The following is a 19,792-nucleotide window of genomic DNA, read 5'->3' as shown; positions in this document are numbered from 1 at the left end:
AAGAAGATGTTGTTGCTAGTTTGTTGGCTTTTCCATTTCCATTTCCATTTAAGTCATTTAGCAGACGCTCTTATCCAGAGCGACTTACCCTTATCAAGAATAACTTTCAACAAGAAGTTAACTTTCAAAAGATCATCATCTGGTGAGTGCGCACGACTTTAGATCATTAGAACACATTCACCAAAAGCCACAAAATACACCTGAATGGATTTAATGCAAATATGTAAACAACCTACATATTGGAACTTTACAGTCCTATTGATCAAACAACCATGAAAAGGTGGACTCTCTCTCCCTCAGTTATGCACATCAACAACAACAAGATCAACAACTAATGCTAGCCAGAATAAGATGAGTTCAAATCTAAACGAAGGAAGATTAGGAAGATTAGATAAACTCTCTCAAACCTTTTCATCTAGTTGGCCGTCAAAATGCACTGATAAACAAAAGAAGTTAGTCACTCACCCACTCCTCTAATGGAATAACATGACATTCTCCTAGCAGTATGTGGACACCCCTTCAAATTAGGGGATTTGGCTATTTCAGCCACACCCGTTGCTGACAGGTGTATAAAATCGAGCACACCGCCATGCAATATCCATAGACAAACATTGGCAGTAGAATGGCCCGTACTGAAGAGCTCAGTGACTTTCAACGTGACACTGTCATAGGATGCCAGCTTTCCAACAAGTCAGTTAGTCAGATTACTGCCCTGCTAAAGCTGCCCTGGTCAACTGTAAGTGCTTGTTATTGTGAAGTGAAAATGTCTAGCAGCAACAACGGCCATAGCAGCTCACAGAAATGGACCGTTGAGTGATGAAGTGCGTAAAAATCGTCTATGGTCAGTTGCAACACTTACTACAGAGTTCCAAACTGCCTCTGGAAGCATCAGCACAAGAACTGTTCGTCAGGAGCTTAATGAAATGGGTTTCCATGGCCGAGCAGCCGCAACACAAGCCTAAGATCACCATGCGCAATGCCAAGTTTCTGCTGGACTGGTATAAAGCTCGCCGCCATTGGATTCTGGAGCAGTGGCAATGTGTTCTCTGGAGTGATGAATCACACTTCACCATCTGTCAGTCCGACGGTCGAATCTGGGTTTGGCAGATGCCAGAAGAACGCAACCTGTCTGTATGCATAGTGCCAACTGTAAAGTTTGGTAATGGTCTGTCGCTGTTTTTCCATGGTTCGGACTAGGCCCCTTAGTACCGGTGCTACAGCACACAATGACATTCTAGACGATTCTGTGCTTCCAACTTTGTGGCAACAGTTTGGGGAAAGCCCTATCCTGTTTCAGCATGACAATGCTACCATACACAAAATGAGGTCCATACAGAAATGGTTTGTCGAGATCGGTGTGGAAGAACTTGACTGGCCTGCACAGACTTCTGACCTCAACCCCAGCGAATACCTTTGGGATGAAATGGAACGCTGACTGAGAGTCAAGCCTAATCGCCAAACATCAGTGCCCGACCTCATTAATGCTCTTGCGTATGGAACACCGTTTGGGTCTTTGCATGTCAAAAAAGATACCCATCAAAATAGCACTATTTCACAGTCAAATAATATTTTAATTTGACAAGTCAAATAACACAACTATATTGTAGAATGGTGTGTGTGCTGAACTGGCATGTGCAAGCCAAGCGCCACCATTACGATCACTGTCAAAGCTGTACAATACTGCGTTGGTAATATGGCATTATTTGTTCTACCGAATGGGAAAACGTCTGTGTGAGCATTTGAAATTAGATCAGTTTCAAACGAGCAGGATTAAACATTTTGGCTAATATCTTTGATACAGATGTTATTAGCAACTTCTAGGTAGCTAGCTCGCTTTAATGTGCTACCTAGCTAGCACCAATGCAACCAGCCTGAAACTGCAGTCATTTTCAATATTCTTAGCAATGGTTTAGGAATCCATGTGACTAAGTATTAGCTAGGTGGCCACTTGTTGTTCTCCAATTCAAATAACTAGCTAGCCAGCTACTTAACTCTGTTGCCCAAAACTAACGTTATAAACAGACAGCTAGCTTAATCAGGCTAGTATGGCTTTACAGGACCGAGTTATGTGTTGTGAAGCTAGCCACAATAAAGATTAGCCACAATAGTGGAATTTGCATTTTGCCTTCAAAATAAAAATATCTCTTTTAAAGTGATTCATGTCATATTTAGACTAGATAATGTTAAACAAGGTTGGAGTGTTGGAATGTGGAGTGTTAAAATTAAACTCGGTGACACCCACAGAACACAACTGTGAAGAGTTTACGCAAATATTAGCATTGTAGTAGCTCTTATTGAGGGACTTTGACCCACAAGGGTGTGTGCTCAGCCCCCTCCTGTACTCCCTGTTCACCCATGACTGTGTGGCCATGCACGCCTCCAACTCAATCATCAAGTTTGCAGACGACACAACAGTAGTAGGCTTGATCACCAACAACAACGAAACAGCCTATAGAGAGGAGGTGAGGGCACTTGGAGTGTGGTGTCAGGAAAACAACCTCGCACTCAATGTCAACAAAACAAAGGAGATGATTGTAGACTTCAGGAAACAGCAGAGGGAGCACCCCCGTATCCACATCAACGGGACAGCAGTGAAGAAGGTGGATCGTTTTAAGTCCCTCTGCGTACACATCACGGACAAACTGAAATAGACCACCCACACAGACAGTGTGGTGAAGAAGGCGCAACAGCGCCTCTTCAACCTCAGGAGGCTGAAGATATTTGGCTTGTCACCTAAAACCCTCACAAACTTTTACAGATGCACTATTAAGAGCATCCTGTCGGGCTGTATCACCGCCTTGTATGGCAACTGCACCGCCCACAACCGCAGGGCTCTCCAGAGGGTGGTGCGGTCTGCACAACGCATCACCGGGGGCAAAGTACCTGACCTCCAGGACACATATAGCACCCGATGTCACAGGAAGGCCAAAAAGATCATCAAGGACAAAAACCACCCGAGCCACTGCCTGTTCACCCTGCTACCATCCAGAAGGTGAGGTCAGTACACGTACATCAAAGCTGGGACAGAGAGACAGAAGCTATTTTTCAGTCTCAAGTCCGACTGTTAAACAGTTATCACTAACACAGAGCGGCTGCTGCCTACATACAGACTTGAAATCATTGGTCACTTTAATAAATGGATCACTAGTCACTTTAATAATGCCACTTTAATAGTGTTTACATATCTTGCATTACTCATCCCATATGTATATACTGTATTTTATACCATCTATTGCCTATGCCGCTCAGTCTTTGCTCATCCATATATTTATATGTATATATTGTTATACCATCCCTTTACTTAGATTTGTGTGAATTAGGTAGTTGCTGTGGAATTGTTAGATTACTTGTTAGATATTGCTACATTGTCGGAACTAGAAGCTCAAGCATTTGGCTATACTCGCAATAACATCTGCTAACCATGTGTATGTGACATAACATTTGATTTTGATTTGATTTTTGACTGTGGGAAATCATCTCCCCAGTCAGCCTATTGTGCGTATTGACATTGATTTTGCACTGTACAGCCTTACCTAAGGATTGGGGATCAATGAAATGGGATATCAGTCTACTCAGTACCAAAGTGCTTTTCCCCAAAGTCGTCCTCAGAGTTATCAGGCTCCAAAACATCCAGGTTGTATTGTTTTTCCTCTGGAATAGTGTTCAATACACTTAGTAGGTTGTCTGGTATAATACATGTGGCTCCCACAATATGAGCTATGATGCTAATGTTCTCTGGGTGTCACTGAGTAGACTGATACCCCATGTCATTGATCCACAATCCATAGGTAAGGATGTACAGTGAAATAAGTATGCCTCCAATGCAATTCTAAAGTCTGATTTTTATCAAATTAACAAATGATTGTCTTTTGGTGCATTTATATAAGAACATTCCAAACTTGTAGTATGATCTATTATTCCATTATGGCATGATTCCACTATTTGTATTAATCTGTATCACTTTCAATTAGATAGCTCTGCATCTGTCCTCGTGCTGCTTTTGATACCATCGATCACCACATTCTTTTGGAGAGATTGTAAACCCAAATTGGTCTACACGGATAAGTTCTGGCCTGGTTTAGATCTTATCTGTTGGAAAGTTATTAGTTTGTCTCTGTGGATGGTTTGTCCTCTGACAAATCAACTGTAAATTTCGGAGTTCCTCAAGGCTCTGTTTTACGACCACTGTTGTTTTCATTATATATTTTATCTCTTGGTGATGTCATTCGGAAACATAATGTTAACTTTCACTGCTATGCGAATGACACACAGCTGTACATTTCGATGAAACATGGTGAAGCACCAAAATTGCCCTCGCTGGAAGCCTGTGTTTCAGACATAAGGAAGTGGATGGCTGCAAATGTTCTACTTTTAAACTCGGACAAAACAGAGATGCTTGTTCTAGGTCCCAAGAAACAAAGAGATCTTCTGTTGAATCTGACAATTAATCTTGATGGTTGTACATTCGTCTCAAATAAAACTGAAGGACCTCAGCGTTACTCTGGATCCTGATCTCTCTTTTGACGAACATATCAAGACTGTTTCAAGGACAGCTTTTTTCCACCTACGTAACATTGCAAAAATCATAAACTTTCTTTCCAAAAATGATGCAGAAAAATGTATCCATGCTTTTGTCACTTCTAGGTTAGACTACTACAATGCTCAACTTTCCGGCTACCCGGATAAAGCACTAAACAAACTTCAGTTAGTGCTAAACACGGCTGCTAGAATCTTCTCTAGAACCAAAATATCTGATCATATTACTCCAGTGCTAGCCTCTCTACACTGGCTTCCTGTTAAGGCATGGGCTGATTTCAAGGTTTTACTGCTAACCTACAAAACATTACATGGGCTTGCTTCTACCTATCTTTCCGATTTGGTCCTGCCGTACATACCTACACATAAGCTACTGTCACAAGATGCAGGCCTCCTTACTGTCCCTAGAATTTATAAGCAAACAGCTGGAGGCATGGCTTTCTGGAGGCATGGCTTTCTCTTATAGAGCTCGATTTGTATGGAATGGTCTGCCTACCAATGTGAGAGACTCAGACTCGGTCTCAACCTTTAAGTCTTTACTGAAGACTCAACTCTTCAGTAGGTCCTATGATTGAGTGGCCCAGGATTGTGAAGTCTGGCCCAGGATTGTGAAGGTGAACGGAAAGGCACTGGAGCAATGAACCACCCTTGTTGTCTCTGCCTGGCCGGTTCCCCTCTCTCCACTGGTTTTCTCTGCTTCTAATCCTATTACAGGGGCTGAGTCACTGGCTTACTGGTGCTCTTCCATGCCGTCCCTAGGAGGGGTTCGTCACTTGAGTGGTTTGAGTCACTGATGTGAACTTCCTGTCTGGATTGATGCCTCTCCTTGGGTTGTGCCGTGGAAGAGATCTGTGTAGGCTACACTCGGCCTTTTCTCAGGATGGTAAGTTGGTCTCCCGACCCCTCCTGTCTCAGCTTTTATGCTGCAGTAGCTTGTGTCGGGGGGCTAGGGTCCATCTGTATTTCTCCTGTCTTAACCGATGTCCTGTGTGAATTTAAGTATGCTCTCTCTAATTCTTTATTTTCTTTCTTTCTCTCTTTCTTTCTCTCTCTCTCTCTGAGGACCTGAGCCCTAGGACCATGCCTCAGGACTACCTGGCCTAATGACTCCTTGCTGTCCCCAGTCCACCTGGCCGTGCTGCTGAACTGTTTACCGGACGTGCTACCTGTCCCAGAACTGCTGTTTTCAACTCTCTAGAGACAGCAGGAGTGGTAGAGATACTCTGAATGATCGGCTATGAAAAGCCAACTGACATTTACCCCTGAGGTGCTGACCTGTTGCACCCTCGACAACCACTGTGATTATTATTATTTGACCCTGCTGGTCATCTATGAACATTTGAACATCTTGGCCATGTTCTGTTATAATCTCCAACCGGTACAGCCAGAAGAGGACTGGCCACCCCTCATAGCCTGGTTCTTCTCTAGGTTTTTTCCTAGGTTCTGGCCTTTCTAGGGAGTTTTTCCTAGCCACTGAGCTTCTACACCTGCATTGCTTACTGTTTGGGGTTTTAGGCTGGGTTTCTGTACAGCACTTTGAGATATCAGCTGATGTAAGAAGGGCTTTATAAATACATGTTATTTGAGTTAATTTTATTTTGATAACAAAAAATGGATGGTCTAAATCCACAACAATGCTTAAACCACATCAATACAGGATTAAGATTGAATTATACTACACTGGATCTGACGCTCGTCGGATGTGGCAGGGCTTGAAAACTATTACTGACACAAAGGGAAACCCAGACGCGAGCTGCCCAGTGATGCGAGCCTACCATACGAGCTAAATGCCTTTATGCTCACTTCAAGGCAAGCAACACTGAAGCATGCACGAGAGCAACAGCTGTTCTGGATAACTGTGTGATAACACTCTTGGTAGCCAATATGAGTAAGACCTTCAAACAGGTCAACATTCACAAAGCCGCAGGCCCAGATGGATTACCAGGACGTGTACTCAAAGCATGCGTGGACCAACTGGCAAAGAGACTTCATTGACATTTTTAGCCTCTCCCTGACTGAGTCTGTAATACCTACACTACCATTCACATGTTAGGTGGCACTTAGAAATGTCCGTGTTTTTGAAAGAAAAGCACATTTCTGTCCATTAAAATCACATCAAATTGATCAGAAATGCAGTGTAGACTTTGCTAATGTTGTTAATTACTATTGTAGCTGGAAACGGCTGATTATTTTAATGGAATATCTACATAGGCGTACAGAAGCCCATTATCAGCAACCATCACTCCTGTGTTCCAATGGCATGTTGTGTTAGCTAATCCAAGTTTATCATTTATAAAGGCTTGATCATTAGAAACCCCTTTGAAGTATGTTAGCACAGCTGAAAACTGTTGTACTGTGCTGATTTTAAAGAAGCAATAAAACTGGCCTTCTTTAGGATAGTTGAGTATCTGAAGCTTCAGCATTTGTTCGTTCAATTACAGGCTCAAAATGGCCAGAAACAAAGAACTTTCTTCTGAAACTTGTCAGTCTACTCTTGTTCTGAGAAATGAAGGCTATTCCATGCAAGACATTTCCAAGAAACTGAAGATCTCGTACAACGTTGTGTACTACTCGCTTCACAGAACAGTGCAAACTGGCTCTAACCAGACTAGAAAGAGGAGTGGGAGGCCCCAGTGCACAACTGAGCAAGAGGGCTAGTACATTAGTGTCTAGTTTGAGAAACAGACAATTCGCAAGTCCTCAACTGGCAGCTTCATTAAATAGTACCCACAAAACACCAGTCTCAACGTCAACAGTGAAGAGGCGACTCTAGGATGCTGGCCTTTTAGGCTTTTGTTTTGTACACTGCTGCTACTCACTGTTTTTCTATGCATAGTCACTTCACCCTACCTACATACTACAAATGACCTCAACTAAGCCCTGTATGTAGCCTCATTATTGTATTACTTTTAATTTTTTTGTTTTTTTACTTGAGCTTATTTGGTAAATATTTTCTTAACTCTTCTTTAACTGCACTGTTGGTTAAGGGCTTGTAAGTAAGCATTTCACGGTAAGGTCTACACTTCTTGTATTCGGCGCATGTGACAAGTAAAGTTTGATTTGATTTTAATCTGACTGGGTGGACTTGTCATATCCAACCATTTCTATGCCACTGATGCAAACAGCACATGACGAAAATTGTTCATCACTAATAGCTTACTAACCAACACTTCGGACTTAACCTTTTCAATACCTGGTTTGCATACTAGGCTATGTGTGCGGCGCGCATGTGAATATATTTCACGTGCTTTGCAATTGTGTAGGCTACTTTGTGCTCTCCTACATGAGTGCGCTGGTATTACGGTTGCTGTCCTTTCAGAATCATGAACATGTCACACACTGAAGGCCTATAGGTTCGCCACTGCGCAAACATGTCTACAAAATATATAACGGCTGTTTAAGATAATGTTTATTTTTTTCCTCCCCAATTTCGATTTTGCCTCATCGCTGCAACTGCCCAATGGATATTAAAATTATATTTTAAGAAAGGAGTGCATATACGGTCTGGGCGAAGAGGTTTCATAGGCTAACTGAATGGAGACTGATAATTAGCTTCCCTATCAAATCTAAAAAGCTCAAATAGAAAACCGAAGAAAATGAACAACAATGACAAATGGTTTGATGAAGAATGCAAAAATCTAAGAAAATTGAGAAACCTGTCCAACCAAAAATATAGAGACCTGGAAAACCTGAGTCTACACGTTCACTATGGTGAATCACTGAAACAATACAGAAATACACTACGGAAAAAGAAGGAACAGCAAGACAGAAATCAACTCAATGTAATTGAAGAATCCATAGACTCTAACCACTCTGGGAAAATTGGAAAACTCTAAACAAACAACAGCACGAAGAATTATCTATCCAAAATGGAGATGTATGGGTAAACCACTTCTCCAATCTTTTTGGCTCTATAACAAAGAATAAAGAGCAAAAACATATACATGATCAAATACAAATCTTAGAATCAACTATTAAAGACTACCAGAACCCACTGGGTTGAATGAGTTACAGGCCAAAATAAAAACCCTCCAACCCAAAAAGGCCTGTGGTGCTGATGGTATCCTTAATGAAATGATCAAATATACAGACAACAAATTCCAATTGGCTATTCTAAAACTCTTTAACATCATCCTTAGCTCTGGCATCTTCCCCAATATTTGGAACCAAGGACTGATCACCGCAATCCACAAAAGTGGAGACAAATTTGACCCCAATAACTACCGTGGAATATGCATCAACAGTAAACTTGGGAAAATCCTCTGCATTATCATTAACAGCAGACTCGTACATTTCCTCGATGAAAACAATGTACTGAGCAAATGTCAAATTGGCTTTTTACCAAATTACTGTACAACAGACCATGTATTCACCCTACACACCGTAATTGACAACCAAACAAACCAAAACAAAGGCAAAGTCTTCTCATGCTTTGTTGATTTCAAAAAAGCCTTTGACTCAATTTGGCATGAGGGTCTGCTATACAAATTGATGGAAAGTGATGTTGGGGGTAAAACACATGACATTATAAAATCCATGTACACAAACAACAAGTGTGCGGTTAAAATTGGCAAAAAACACACACATTTCTTCACACAGGGTCGTGGGGTGAGACAGGGATGCCTACTCTTTGCTGATGATCTGGTGCTTCTGTCACTAACCAAGGAGGGCCTACAGCAGCACCTAGATCTTCTGCACAGACCTGGGCCCTGACAGTAAATCTCAGTAAGACCAAAATAATGGTGTTCCAAAAAAGGTCCAGTCGCCAGGACCACAAATATAAATTCCATCTAGACACTGTTGCCCTAGAGCACACAAAAAACTATACATACCTTGGCCTAAACATCAGCGCCACAGGTAACTTCCACAAAGCTGTGAACGATCTGAGAGACAAGGCAAGAAGGGCATTCTATGCCATCAAAAGGAACATAAATTTCAACATACCAATTAGGATCTGGCTAAAAATACTTGAATCAGTCATAGAGCCCATTGCCCTTTATGGTTTTGAGGTCTGGAGTCCGCTCACCAACCAAGACACCAAATTGAGACTCTGCATGCAGAATTCTGCAAAAATATTCTCCATGTACAACGTAGAACACCAAATAATGCATGCAGAGCAGAATTAGGCCGATGCCCACTAATGATCAAAATCCAGAAAAGAGACGTTAAATTCTATAACCACCTAAAAGGAAGTGATTCCCAAACCTTCCATAACAAAGCCATCACCTACAGAGAGATGAACCTGGAGAAGAGTCCCTAAGCAAGCTGGTCCTGGGGCTCTGTTCACAAACACAAACACACCCTACAGAGCCCCAGGACAGCAGCACAATTAGACCCAACCAAATAATGAGAAAACAAAAAGATAATTACTTGACACATTGGAAAGAATTAACAAAAAAACAGAGCAAACTAGAATGCTATTTGGCCCTACACAGAGAGTACACAGCGGCAGAATACCTGACCACTGTGACTGACCCAAAATTAAGGAAAGCTTTGACTATGTACAGACTCAGTGAGCATAGCCTTGCTATTGAGAAAGGCCGCCGTAGGCAGACATGGCTCTCAAGAGAAGACAGGCTATGTGCTCACTGCCCACAAAATGAGGTGGAAACTGAGCTGCACTTCCTAACCTCCTGCCCAATGTGTGACCATATTAGAGAGACATATTTCCCTCAGATTACACAGATTCACAAAGAATTCGAAAACAAATCCAATTTTGATAAACTCCCATATCTACTGGGTGAAATTCCACAGTGTGCCATCACAGCAGCAAGATTTGTGACCTGTTGCCACAAGAAAAGGGCAACCAGTGAAGAACAAACACCATTGTAAATACAACCCATATTTATGCTTATTTATTTTCCCTTGTGTACTTTAACCATTTGTACATTGTTACAACACTGTATATACTATATATATATGCCATTTGTAATGTCTTTATTGTTTTGAAACTTCTGTATGTGTAATGTTTACTGTTAATTTTGATTGTTTATTTCACTTTTGTATATTATCTACCTCACTTGCTTTGGCAATGTTAACACATGTTTCCCATGCCAATAAAGCCCCTTGAATTGAATTGAATTAATTATGAGTTTTTTACTCGGCTGGTCTTGGGAAGAAATTACGAGTCTTTACTGTCCCGAGATCGAGTCAAGCCCGAGTACAAATGTGTCCGAATGTGACACTCAATATATGGTCTAAAGGACCTGGAGCCCTCTAAACCTTTTTTGATAATTCATAATCCAAACCAAGTACAGTCTTCTACAAGGGTTCTACCCACTCTGATTTGATACATACAGATTTAGATTAATTTAGATTTAGATGAAGGTTGAGCACCCCCCTGTGGATATATATTTTAAAAAATGTATTTCACTTTTTGCAGTTGTATTTTGCTTCGTATAGGACGTGTACAAATAAGGAAGCGCAGTGTAATTTTAGAGCAGTTAAAATATAGTACGCTTTTTCATAGTTTCAAACAACATTATTACATCCCCATTTACATTCTTTAACTTTATTTTGTAGCCGAAGGATGATTTCAAGTCAGCCATTTTAGTCCCGGTGCTCAATGGGGGATGACGTCGGATCGTCACTAGTTACCACATCCACAAAGTCAAAATAGGCTATATCGTAAAAATTCATTAAAACAAAAACGTGCTTTTTTGTCTTAATTTAAGGTTAAGGTTAAGCATAATGTTATCAGTTTGGTTGCAGTCTGGTTTGTAAATCATAATTAAAAAGAGACATTGTAGAAATTGGCGGGGTTGAGCCACAATTATGACTCTGTGACTGTAATAACTAGTGACGACCGTGACGTAGGGCTAGTCCAGAAAACGCGCGCACCGCTTCCTGGGGCAGGTTATGCTCTCATGCGGAGGTTCAGACTTTCATGAGCTAAACTGGCAACAGTTTTCCATATGGTGATGAACAGCAATTACGGTAATATGATGGCCTTTTAATTGTTATTTTGGATAATCAAATTACATGTTTTGATGTGTGGTTTACAAAGTTTACTTAGCTAGTTGCCCGATTAATTTATTATTAATAGCATTTTTTTTTTTTAACTGTTTCTTGAGCTACAGTAGCTAGCTGGGATGACGTTAAGATTACTTCACTTGAAAATATTTGTCACAAACATCTGCAATTAATAAACATCGGTTATGTATATAGTTTTTACGTTTTTGTCTGGGTTTTGTTGTTGGCTAACACTGAGTTAGCCAGCTATGAATGATTGGCAGTCACATGGCTAAACGGAAATAATGCATCACAGCGCGCCTTTCTGGAAAATGTCCCGCCAGACTGGAATGTCGTTTGGATTCAACAATGGTTAACCCACTAAATTAGCTGAATATTTACTTTCAACGAATTCTTGTCAGCTTGTTTTGCGTTGTTAGGTAGGCTTTGCTTGCTACATAGTTCATGGAATTTGGAGATTAATTGGATGAAACTGCTGTTTCTAGGCTATTAACTTGTTTTGTGAGTTTACTGTTTCTAGTCAATTTGTGCTACTATTCCTCATATTTCCAGAAGTTCGACCATCGTTACAGCACATCAGTGAAACATGATGAAGAAAGAGATTGCAGCAGTGGTGTTTTTCCTGAAAAGACTGATCAAGAAGGTGGAAAGGTTGGATACCCAGAAAGTGGACTTGTTTGTTGAGCGGTTGACTGTTGCCCTGCAGGAGAAGTTCAGGGGGCATTGGTATCCTGACAACCCCAGCAAAGGACAGGCCTTCAGGTAACTGACTATGAATCAGATGCCTGTCTGTGGCCTTGCTCCCCCTATCTTGATTACCATATCAGTAGCTTTATCAACTTCTAGTCTAGGGGATCATGCCCTATGAAGAATAGGGTATGTTTTGGATATGCAGCGATTTGTATGATTGGAGTTATTGAAGGTCTATTGCATACTCTACTACTTTGCAGGTGTATTCGGGTGAACAGGTTGCAGAGGGAGGATCCAGAGTTGCTGCGGGCCTGCCAGGAGAGTGGGGTTCAGTACAAGGACCTTGGCCTGCCCAGAGAACTCACCCTGTGGGTGGATCCAGGGGAGGTGTGCTGCAGGTCAGTCTTATTTTAAAAGCATTGGCTGGAGGGAATGTACACTTTGGGAGATGGGCAGTCTCAGTGTTCGCACAAGGTGCTCGAAGTACTCTGAAATTCAAGGACTGGAATACCTTGAAAATCAGACATTTTCTCAAGTTGGTAGTTGAATAAAAATGAGGAGAGCAGGAAATCTTAATATGTTAATATAAATAATATTACATGTATTGGTCTTAAGAATTAATTTCCAGACTTTTTTTTTTTTTTTTTGCTCATGTGATTTGCGCTCAGGTTGCCAGGTGAGTGCTCATCCCGCTCACACTGCCACTTAACCAGGCAGGTACAGAACTGACTGATGAGGCGCCGCCAAAATGTCACATCGACAGCTAAAATGCCGGCCAAAAGTAGATTAAATCCTGCTTGGCAGGATATTGATGTTTTATGAATGGGTTTTTGCCAGACCCAACGAACCCACATCATGCAAGGTGTAAAAAATGCATCAAAGATGTTGACATTGTGAGCATGAGTGAATCTGCCCTGAAGAGCTACATGAAGAGGGAAAGACTGCAGCCCGGGCTGGGATCAGTTCTACATTGTGACTTTTTCTTTGCAACAACCTCCAGAGCTTCAGCAGCAACAGCACAACCAGACTAACTGGCAAAGAAACGTTTCAAATGTGAATGAGTTCTGTTAGCTACATTTGAATAATGGAAAGAGCTAGCTAGCCTACTAGCTAACGTTAGCAGGCTAGAGTTTACCAGCTAGCTAGTTAGTTTTATTAGCTATGTGAACTGAAGCTGTAGTATTACAGAATTTCTAGATAACTATAGCATTTTATCTATGCCTCGTTCAAGGCTGTTGATCTGGGATATTGAGTGTTGAATTATTTTTGAGCACAATGATGTTAGCCAACTTGTCTAAAATAGTGAGCTAACTAGCATTGAGTCGTCTGTTTGCAAACATTTGGCTAGCTACTTGCAAACTCTACCACTGTTAATTTCTGGATACAGAACAGTACATTTTTTTCCAACAAAGCCAGCCAAGATCTGCTGACTAATGAACTAGCATCATGATTCAGCAGCATTGTTTCTGAAAGTAGTTTCCACAGCTGCACCTAATTGCAAGCCATAACGTTAGACATTTAATACATTGTTTAAAGATAAATGGTTTTAATTACCATTGTTCTATTTGTTTGTTTAATGTCTGTTCTAAGGTAATCTAGCTACAGGCATTGGTTTGAAGGGGACATTTAAAATGTATGTAGCATAGGCTATGTGTTTAAGGGTTGAAGATAAAATTTAAGAGGTAGTTGGATATACACTGAGCGTACAAAACATTTAAGGGCACCTTCCTAATATTGAGTTGCACTACCAAACCTGTTTCAAAGGGACTTGTTGAATTCGGAAGTTTACATACACCTTAGCCAAATACATTTAAACTCCGTTTTTCACAGTTCCTGTCATTTTAATCCTAGTAAAAATTCCCTGTTTTATTTAAAATGTGAAATGTCAGAATAATAGTAGTGATTTTATTTCTTCCATCACATTCCCAGTGGGTCAGAAATTTACATACACTCAATTAGTATTTAGTAGCATTGCCTTTAAATTGTTTAACTTGGGTCAAACGTTTCGGGTAGCCTTCCACAAGCTTCCCACAATACGTTGGGTGAATTTTGGTCCATTCCTCCTGACAGCTGGTGTAACTGAGTAAGGTTTGTAGGCCTCCTTGCTCGCACACACTTTTTCAGTTCTACCCACACATGTTCTATAGGATTGAGGTCTGGGCTTTGACGGCCACTCCAATACCTTGACATTGTTGTCCTTAAGCCATTTTGCCACAACTTTGGAAGTATGCTTGGGGTCATTGTCCATTTGGAAGACCCCTTTGCGACCAAGCTTTTACTTCCTGACTGATGTGTTGAGATGTTGCTTCAATATATCCACATAATCTTCCTACCTCATGATGCCATCTATTTTGTGAAGTGCAACAGTCCCTCCTGCAGCAAAGCACCCCCACAACACGATGCTGCCATCCCTGTGCTTCATGGTTGGGATGGTGTTCTTCGGCTTGCAAGCATCCCCCTTTTCCCTCCAAACATAACGGCGATCATTATCGCCAAACAGTTCTATTTTTGTTTCATCAGACCAGAGGACATTTCTCCAAAAAGTACAATCTTTGTCCCGATGTGCAGTTGCAAACCGTGGTCTGGCTTTTCTATGGCGGTTTTGGAGCAGTGGCTTAATAATATATGCCATTTAGCAGACGCTTTTATCCAAAGCGACTTACAGTCATGTGTGCATACATTCTACGTATGGGTGGTCCCGGGGATCGAACCCACTACCCTGGCGTTACAAGCGCCATGCTCTACCAACTGAGCTACAGAAGGACCACAGGCTTCTTCCTTGCTGAGCAGCCTTTCAGGTTATGTCGATATAGGACTCGTTTTACTGTGGATATTTTTGTACCTGTTTCCTCCAGCATCTTCACAAGGTCTTTTGCTGCTGTTCTGGGATTGATTTTCATTTTTCGCATCAAAGTGGGTTCGTTTCCAGGAGACAGAGCGCATCTCCTACCTGAGCCGTATGACGACTGCGTCCTCCCATGGTGTTTAAGCTTGTATACTATTGTTTGTACAGATGAACGTGGTACCTTCAGGCGTTTGTAAATTGCTCCCAAGGATGAACCAGACATGTAGAGGTCTACAGTTTAAAACATGTTTTTTCATTCTGAGGTCTTGGCTGATTTCTTTTGATTTTCCCATGATGTCAAGCAAAGAGGAACTGAGTTTGTAGGTAGACCTTGAAATACATCCAAAGGCACACCTCAAATGATGTCAATTAGCCTATCAGAAGCTTCTAAAGCCATGACATAATTTTCTGGAATTTTCCAAGCTGTTTAAAGGCACTGTCAACTTAGTGTATGTAGACTTCTGACCCGCTGGAATTGTGATGCAGTGAAATAATCTGTAAACCATTGTTTAAAAAATGACTTGTCATGCAAAACATAATGTCCTAACCGACTTGCCAAAGCTATAGTTTGTTAACAAGAAATATGTGCAGTGGGTGAAAAATGAGTTTTAATCACTCCAACCTAAGTGTATGTAAACTTCCAACTTCAATTGTACATATTTTCTCATGCCTGTTCACACTCTGAAAGGCACACATATGAACTCCATGTTTCAATTGTTTCGGGGTGTAGAAATCATTCTAGTATGTCTCTTCCCTTTCATCTACACTGATTTTGAAGTGGATTTAACATGTTCCATCAATAAGGGATCATAGCTTTCACTTGGAATCATCTGGTCATTCTATGTCATGGAAACAGGTGGCCTTAATGTTTTGTGCACTCAGTATGAATGTAAAGTAAAGGGATATTCCTTTACAAATACAACCTAACATGAGTAGAATTGTATTGCTTTCAGAATCCTCCACCTGAGTTCAAAGCTCTCTTCACGGTTCCGAAACAATGATTCATGATGCGCAGAGATCCTATGGACAATGAAGTGTCGCCCACTACTCCTGCAAAAGTGCAGAGGACAATGCCACAATTTTCCCCTGGATGTTTCCTGACAGTGCTAATGCCAATTCATATGCCTGTACGGAGGAGAACTACCTACGTGATCAATCATGGTCTTGCGCCTTACTTTCGGCCCCACCTCCTGGACAAGTTGCTGAAAAACGATGGTTATGTGCTGCTTTTTGATGAATTGTTGAAGAAGAAAAAAACAGTTCAGCTGAAAGATGTCCATGTAAAGTTTTTAGACCCCGCACTACCAACAAGGTTACCACACACTACCTGGACTCATCTTTCAAGGGACATGGCACAACTAAGGACTGTCTCTGGAGTAGACAGATAAACTTAACATATCTTACTCCCTATACATTTTGATGGATGGACCAAATGTTATGTTTTTACAGAGACTTCACATCTGCAAGGACAGACGACAGACTTGGAGATAATTGATATTGGACCATGTTCCTTGCGGTGTCCACAAAGCGTTTTGAAATGCATTTGACTGATGAATGATGTCCCTGCAAGACAGGATTATTTTGTGACAAATCACAGGCTTCTCGGTTTTCTCTAAAGTTTTGTGGACATCGTTGGGTAGAAAACAGAGGTTTCAACTAGAGGTATTGCCAAACCTAATAACATTTGTACAAGCAGTCGAAAGCAGAAAATCCTGCAGAACACCGACATGCATTAAATTCACAGCTGTAAAGTGATAGCAGACACGTATCCTACAGGGTTCGCACAAGGTGCTTGAGGTGCATAAAGTACTTGAATTTGGCACTCTGAAATTCAAATACTGGAATACAGTTCCTTGCAAAAGTATTCATCCCCCTTGGTGTTTTTCCTATTTTCTTGCATTACAACCTGTAATTTAAATGGATATATTTTCATGTAATGGACATACAAAATACTCCTAATCTTGAGAGAGAAACACCCCTTTTAAGTGTCACATTATCTCAGTATATATCAGGGTTGAGTTGTAAAAATAAATAAAAACTGAAACTTTGAACATCCCACGGAGCTCCATTTTTATAAAAATGAAATATGGCACCACAACAAACATGCCAAGAAGGGGCTGCCCACCAAAACTCACAGACCAGGCAAGGAGGGCATTAATCAGAGAGCCAACAATGAGACCAAAGATAAGCTTGAAGGAGGTGCAAAGCTCCACAGCTGAGATTGGAGTATCTATCCATAGGACCACTTTAAGCCAAACACTCCATAGAGCTGGGCTTTACAGAAGAGTGGTCACGGAAAAAAATAAGTAAACACACTTGGTGTTCGCCAGAAGCCATGTGGGAGAGTCCCCAAATATATAGAAAGGTACTCTGGTCAGACGTGACTAAAATTTGAGTGTTTTCCTTGATGGCCAAAAAGATGTCTGGCACAAACCCCTCACCTCTCACCTCTTCAGCAATGGCTGTGGCTTCAAATTATTGCTACTACAGTTTATAAATAAAATGATTCACATATTGATATCAATTAAACGATGTTACATGGCATCAGTGGTGTAAAAATACTTTAATGTAGTTTTGGGGAGTATTTGTACTTTTCTGTTTATGTCTGGCAACTTTTACTTCACTACATTCCTAAATAAAATAATGTACTTTTTACTCCATACATTTTCCCTGACACCCGTTTTGACAAATGGTCCAATTCACGTACTTATCAGGAGAACATCCCTACTGCCTCTGGTCTGGCGGACTCACTAAACACATGCTTTGTTTGTAAATTTATGTCTGAGTGTTGGCGTGTGCCCCTGGCTATTCATCAATTAAAAAATATATATTTGTGCCCTCTGGTTTGTTTTAATAAGGAATTTGAAATGGATTATACTTTTACTTTGATGCTTAAGTACATTTGAGCAAATCTATTTACTTTTGATACTCAAGTATTTGGTTTGAAGTATACTTAAAGCTTTTACACAAGTAATATTTTACTGGGTGACTTTCACTTTTATGAGTCATTTTATATTAAGGTATCTTAACTTTTACTCCAGTATGACAATTGAGTACTTTTCCACCACTTTTTCCACAACCTAGAAACAATTGCGTAATAGGAACTACTACAAATTTATGGTCGTTAAATAAATATTAGTGCTTGAAAAAGTACTTAAGTCCTTGAATTTGACTTGCCACTGTCTGTACAATCCCCAAGTCCTTTTTTAAGCCTTTGTTGTTCCATTGTTTACCTATTAACTAGACCATTCATGTTCAATCCCTCTGGGTCACCAGTCGAGGCACTAAATTGTTGATATACATTCAGTGACAAAGAATTGTCTTGTTGGCTTCTTTTCCTCGTGCAGATATGGAGAGCGAAACCTTGCTTTCACAGTTGCCAGTTTCTCTGGTGATGACAAAGAGGATGTGACCAGCGCTGTCGAGAGGGTGACATCTGACTACCACTCCTGTTCCTCCTCAGACGAGGATAGTGGCCTCAGGGAAACCCGTCCTCCCCCTACCTTTCCTCAAAATCGCCATAAATACCAGGTACAACCAGTAACTAACATAGAGGTTGCAACAATTTCGTGTTCCATACAGTCTTGTCTGAATACCTCCTTGGTTGGCTCTGACAATGGGGGAAATATAATTGAAATTGAACCATGTTTTATTGTTCAAAGGTGATCTACCCAGCTACTCCTTTGTGGCGTCCTCCAGTGCCCAAGCAGAAGATGTGGCCGGGTAAAGGATATAATGGACCTCCACGTCCTCCTCACTATGACTTCAGAACTCAAGGTAGACCCACCCAGCCCTTCAGACACAACGACTGGGCCCCACCTGTGGGCCACAGAAGGTGGCACGGATACTGGGGTGGCACTCCAGGCCTGGCTCACTGTTAGGGACCACCTTAGCAAGTGTTGCTGTTAGTGTTAACCTGTTCCAGGTTCCCTGAGCTGTGAAAGGGTGTCCACTGAAGCAAGCAATATAGTTCTTGTTGGAGGAGAATGAGAGGGCAAACTAAAATTCACTAACATGACTGACCACATTTTAAAAAACTATTTTAGTAGTTTAATAGTCACTCTGGAAACTCTTGAATTTGTTTAATTCTTTTTGTGATAAGAACATTAACTCTTTGCACTTTAGATCATTTGTAATCGTGTGAGTAAAGGAATCTACAGTTGTAATGGAGAAGGAATATTGGAATTTGTATTTTCATGTATTTTATAGCTATGAAGATATATGTACTGTATTTATATTTGATGGATAATTGTATGTTACCTACTGTACTGTCCATCAGTTATGTTCTGAGAATTTATTTATTCAGTTTACTCATGAATTGTGCCAACCTCTTAAATTATGAGACATTAAACAAATTTTCAAATCATACTCTGTTGCTGTTTTTATATATTTTACTGCAGTGTAATTTGAATGCTTGTTGCCTTCATCCCATAGGCTTACAGTAAATACCATATTATATGCAAATACAATATAATTGTCTATGGCAGACAAATAATGTACATATTTGTATTACACCTGTTGAATTCAGACGTTCTGATCAAATGTGTGCACTTGTCATTATAGACCTACATTGTAAAGCTTTTCACAACTATATTTTATAACTTTAACTTGTTCTGTGTTTCAAAGTTCAGTAAATGTACTATTTCTATAACCATTGATTAGAAAGCTGTCCAGTGTTGTGAACGCATGTAATACGGCAGGGGGCGTGAAAGTGCCTTCGAAAACACGACTTTGGTACCCTCCGGAAAT

The 19,792-nt window shown here is 40.8% G+C and overlaps 1 protein-coding gene across 2 annotated transcripts; it reads left to right on the top strand.

The window, feature by feature from the left end:
- Positions 1 to 11,319: 11,319 nt before the first annotated feature.
- On the top strand, positions 11,320 to 19,405 carry LOC124000679 (protein BTG3-like). 2 transcript variants are annotated; one of them, XM_046307235.1, is made up of 5 exons: positions 11,320 to 11,472; positions 12,061 to 12,270; positions 12,459 to 12,596; positions 18,391 to 18,574; positions 18,706 to 19,405. In XM_046307235.1, the coding sequence occupies exons 2-5, from the start codon at positions 12,095 to 12,097 to the stop codon at positions 18,922 to 18,924; spliced, it is 717 nt and encodes a 238-aa protein (XP_046163191.1). In that variant the 5' UTR covers positions 11,320 to 11,472; positions 12,061 to 12,094; the 3' UTR covers positions 18,925 to 19,405. The 2 variants fall into 2 exon arrangements, with proteins under 2 accessions (XP_046163191.1, XP_046163192.1); XM_046307236.1 differs by lacking the exon at positions 11,320 to 11,472 and adding an exon at positions 11,783 to 11,927.
- Positions 19,406 to 19,792: the final 387 nt, after the last annotated feature.

The sequence above is a fragment of the Oncorhynchus gorbuscha genome, linkage group LG16 (genome assembly GCF_021184085.1).
Source record: "Oncorhynchus gorbuscha isolate QuinsamMale2020 ecotype Even-year linkage group LG16, OgorEven_v1.0, whole genome shotgun sequence".
NCBI lineage: Eukaryota > Metazoa > Chordata > Actinopteri > Salmoniformes > Salmonidae > Oncorhynchus > Oncorhynchus gorbuscha.
Note: the sequence above shows the minus strand (reverse complement) of the source record. Positions and strands in the feature narration are given on the sequence as shown.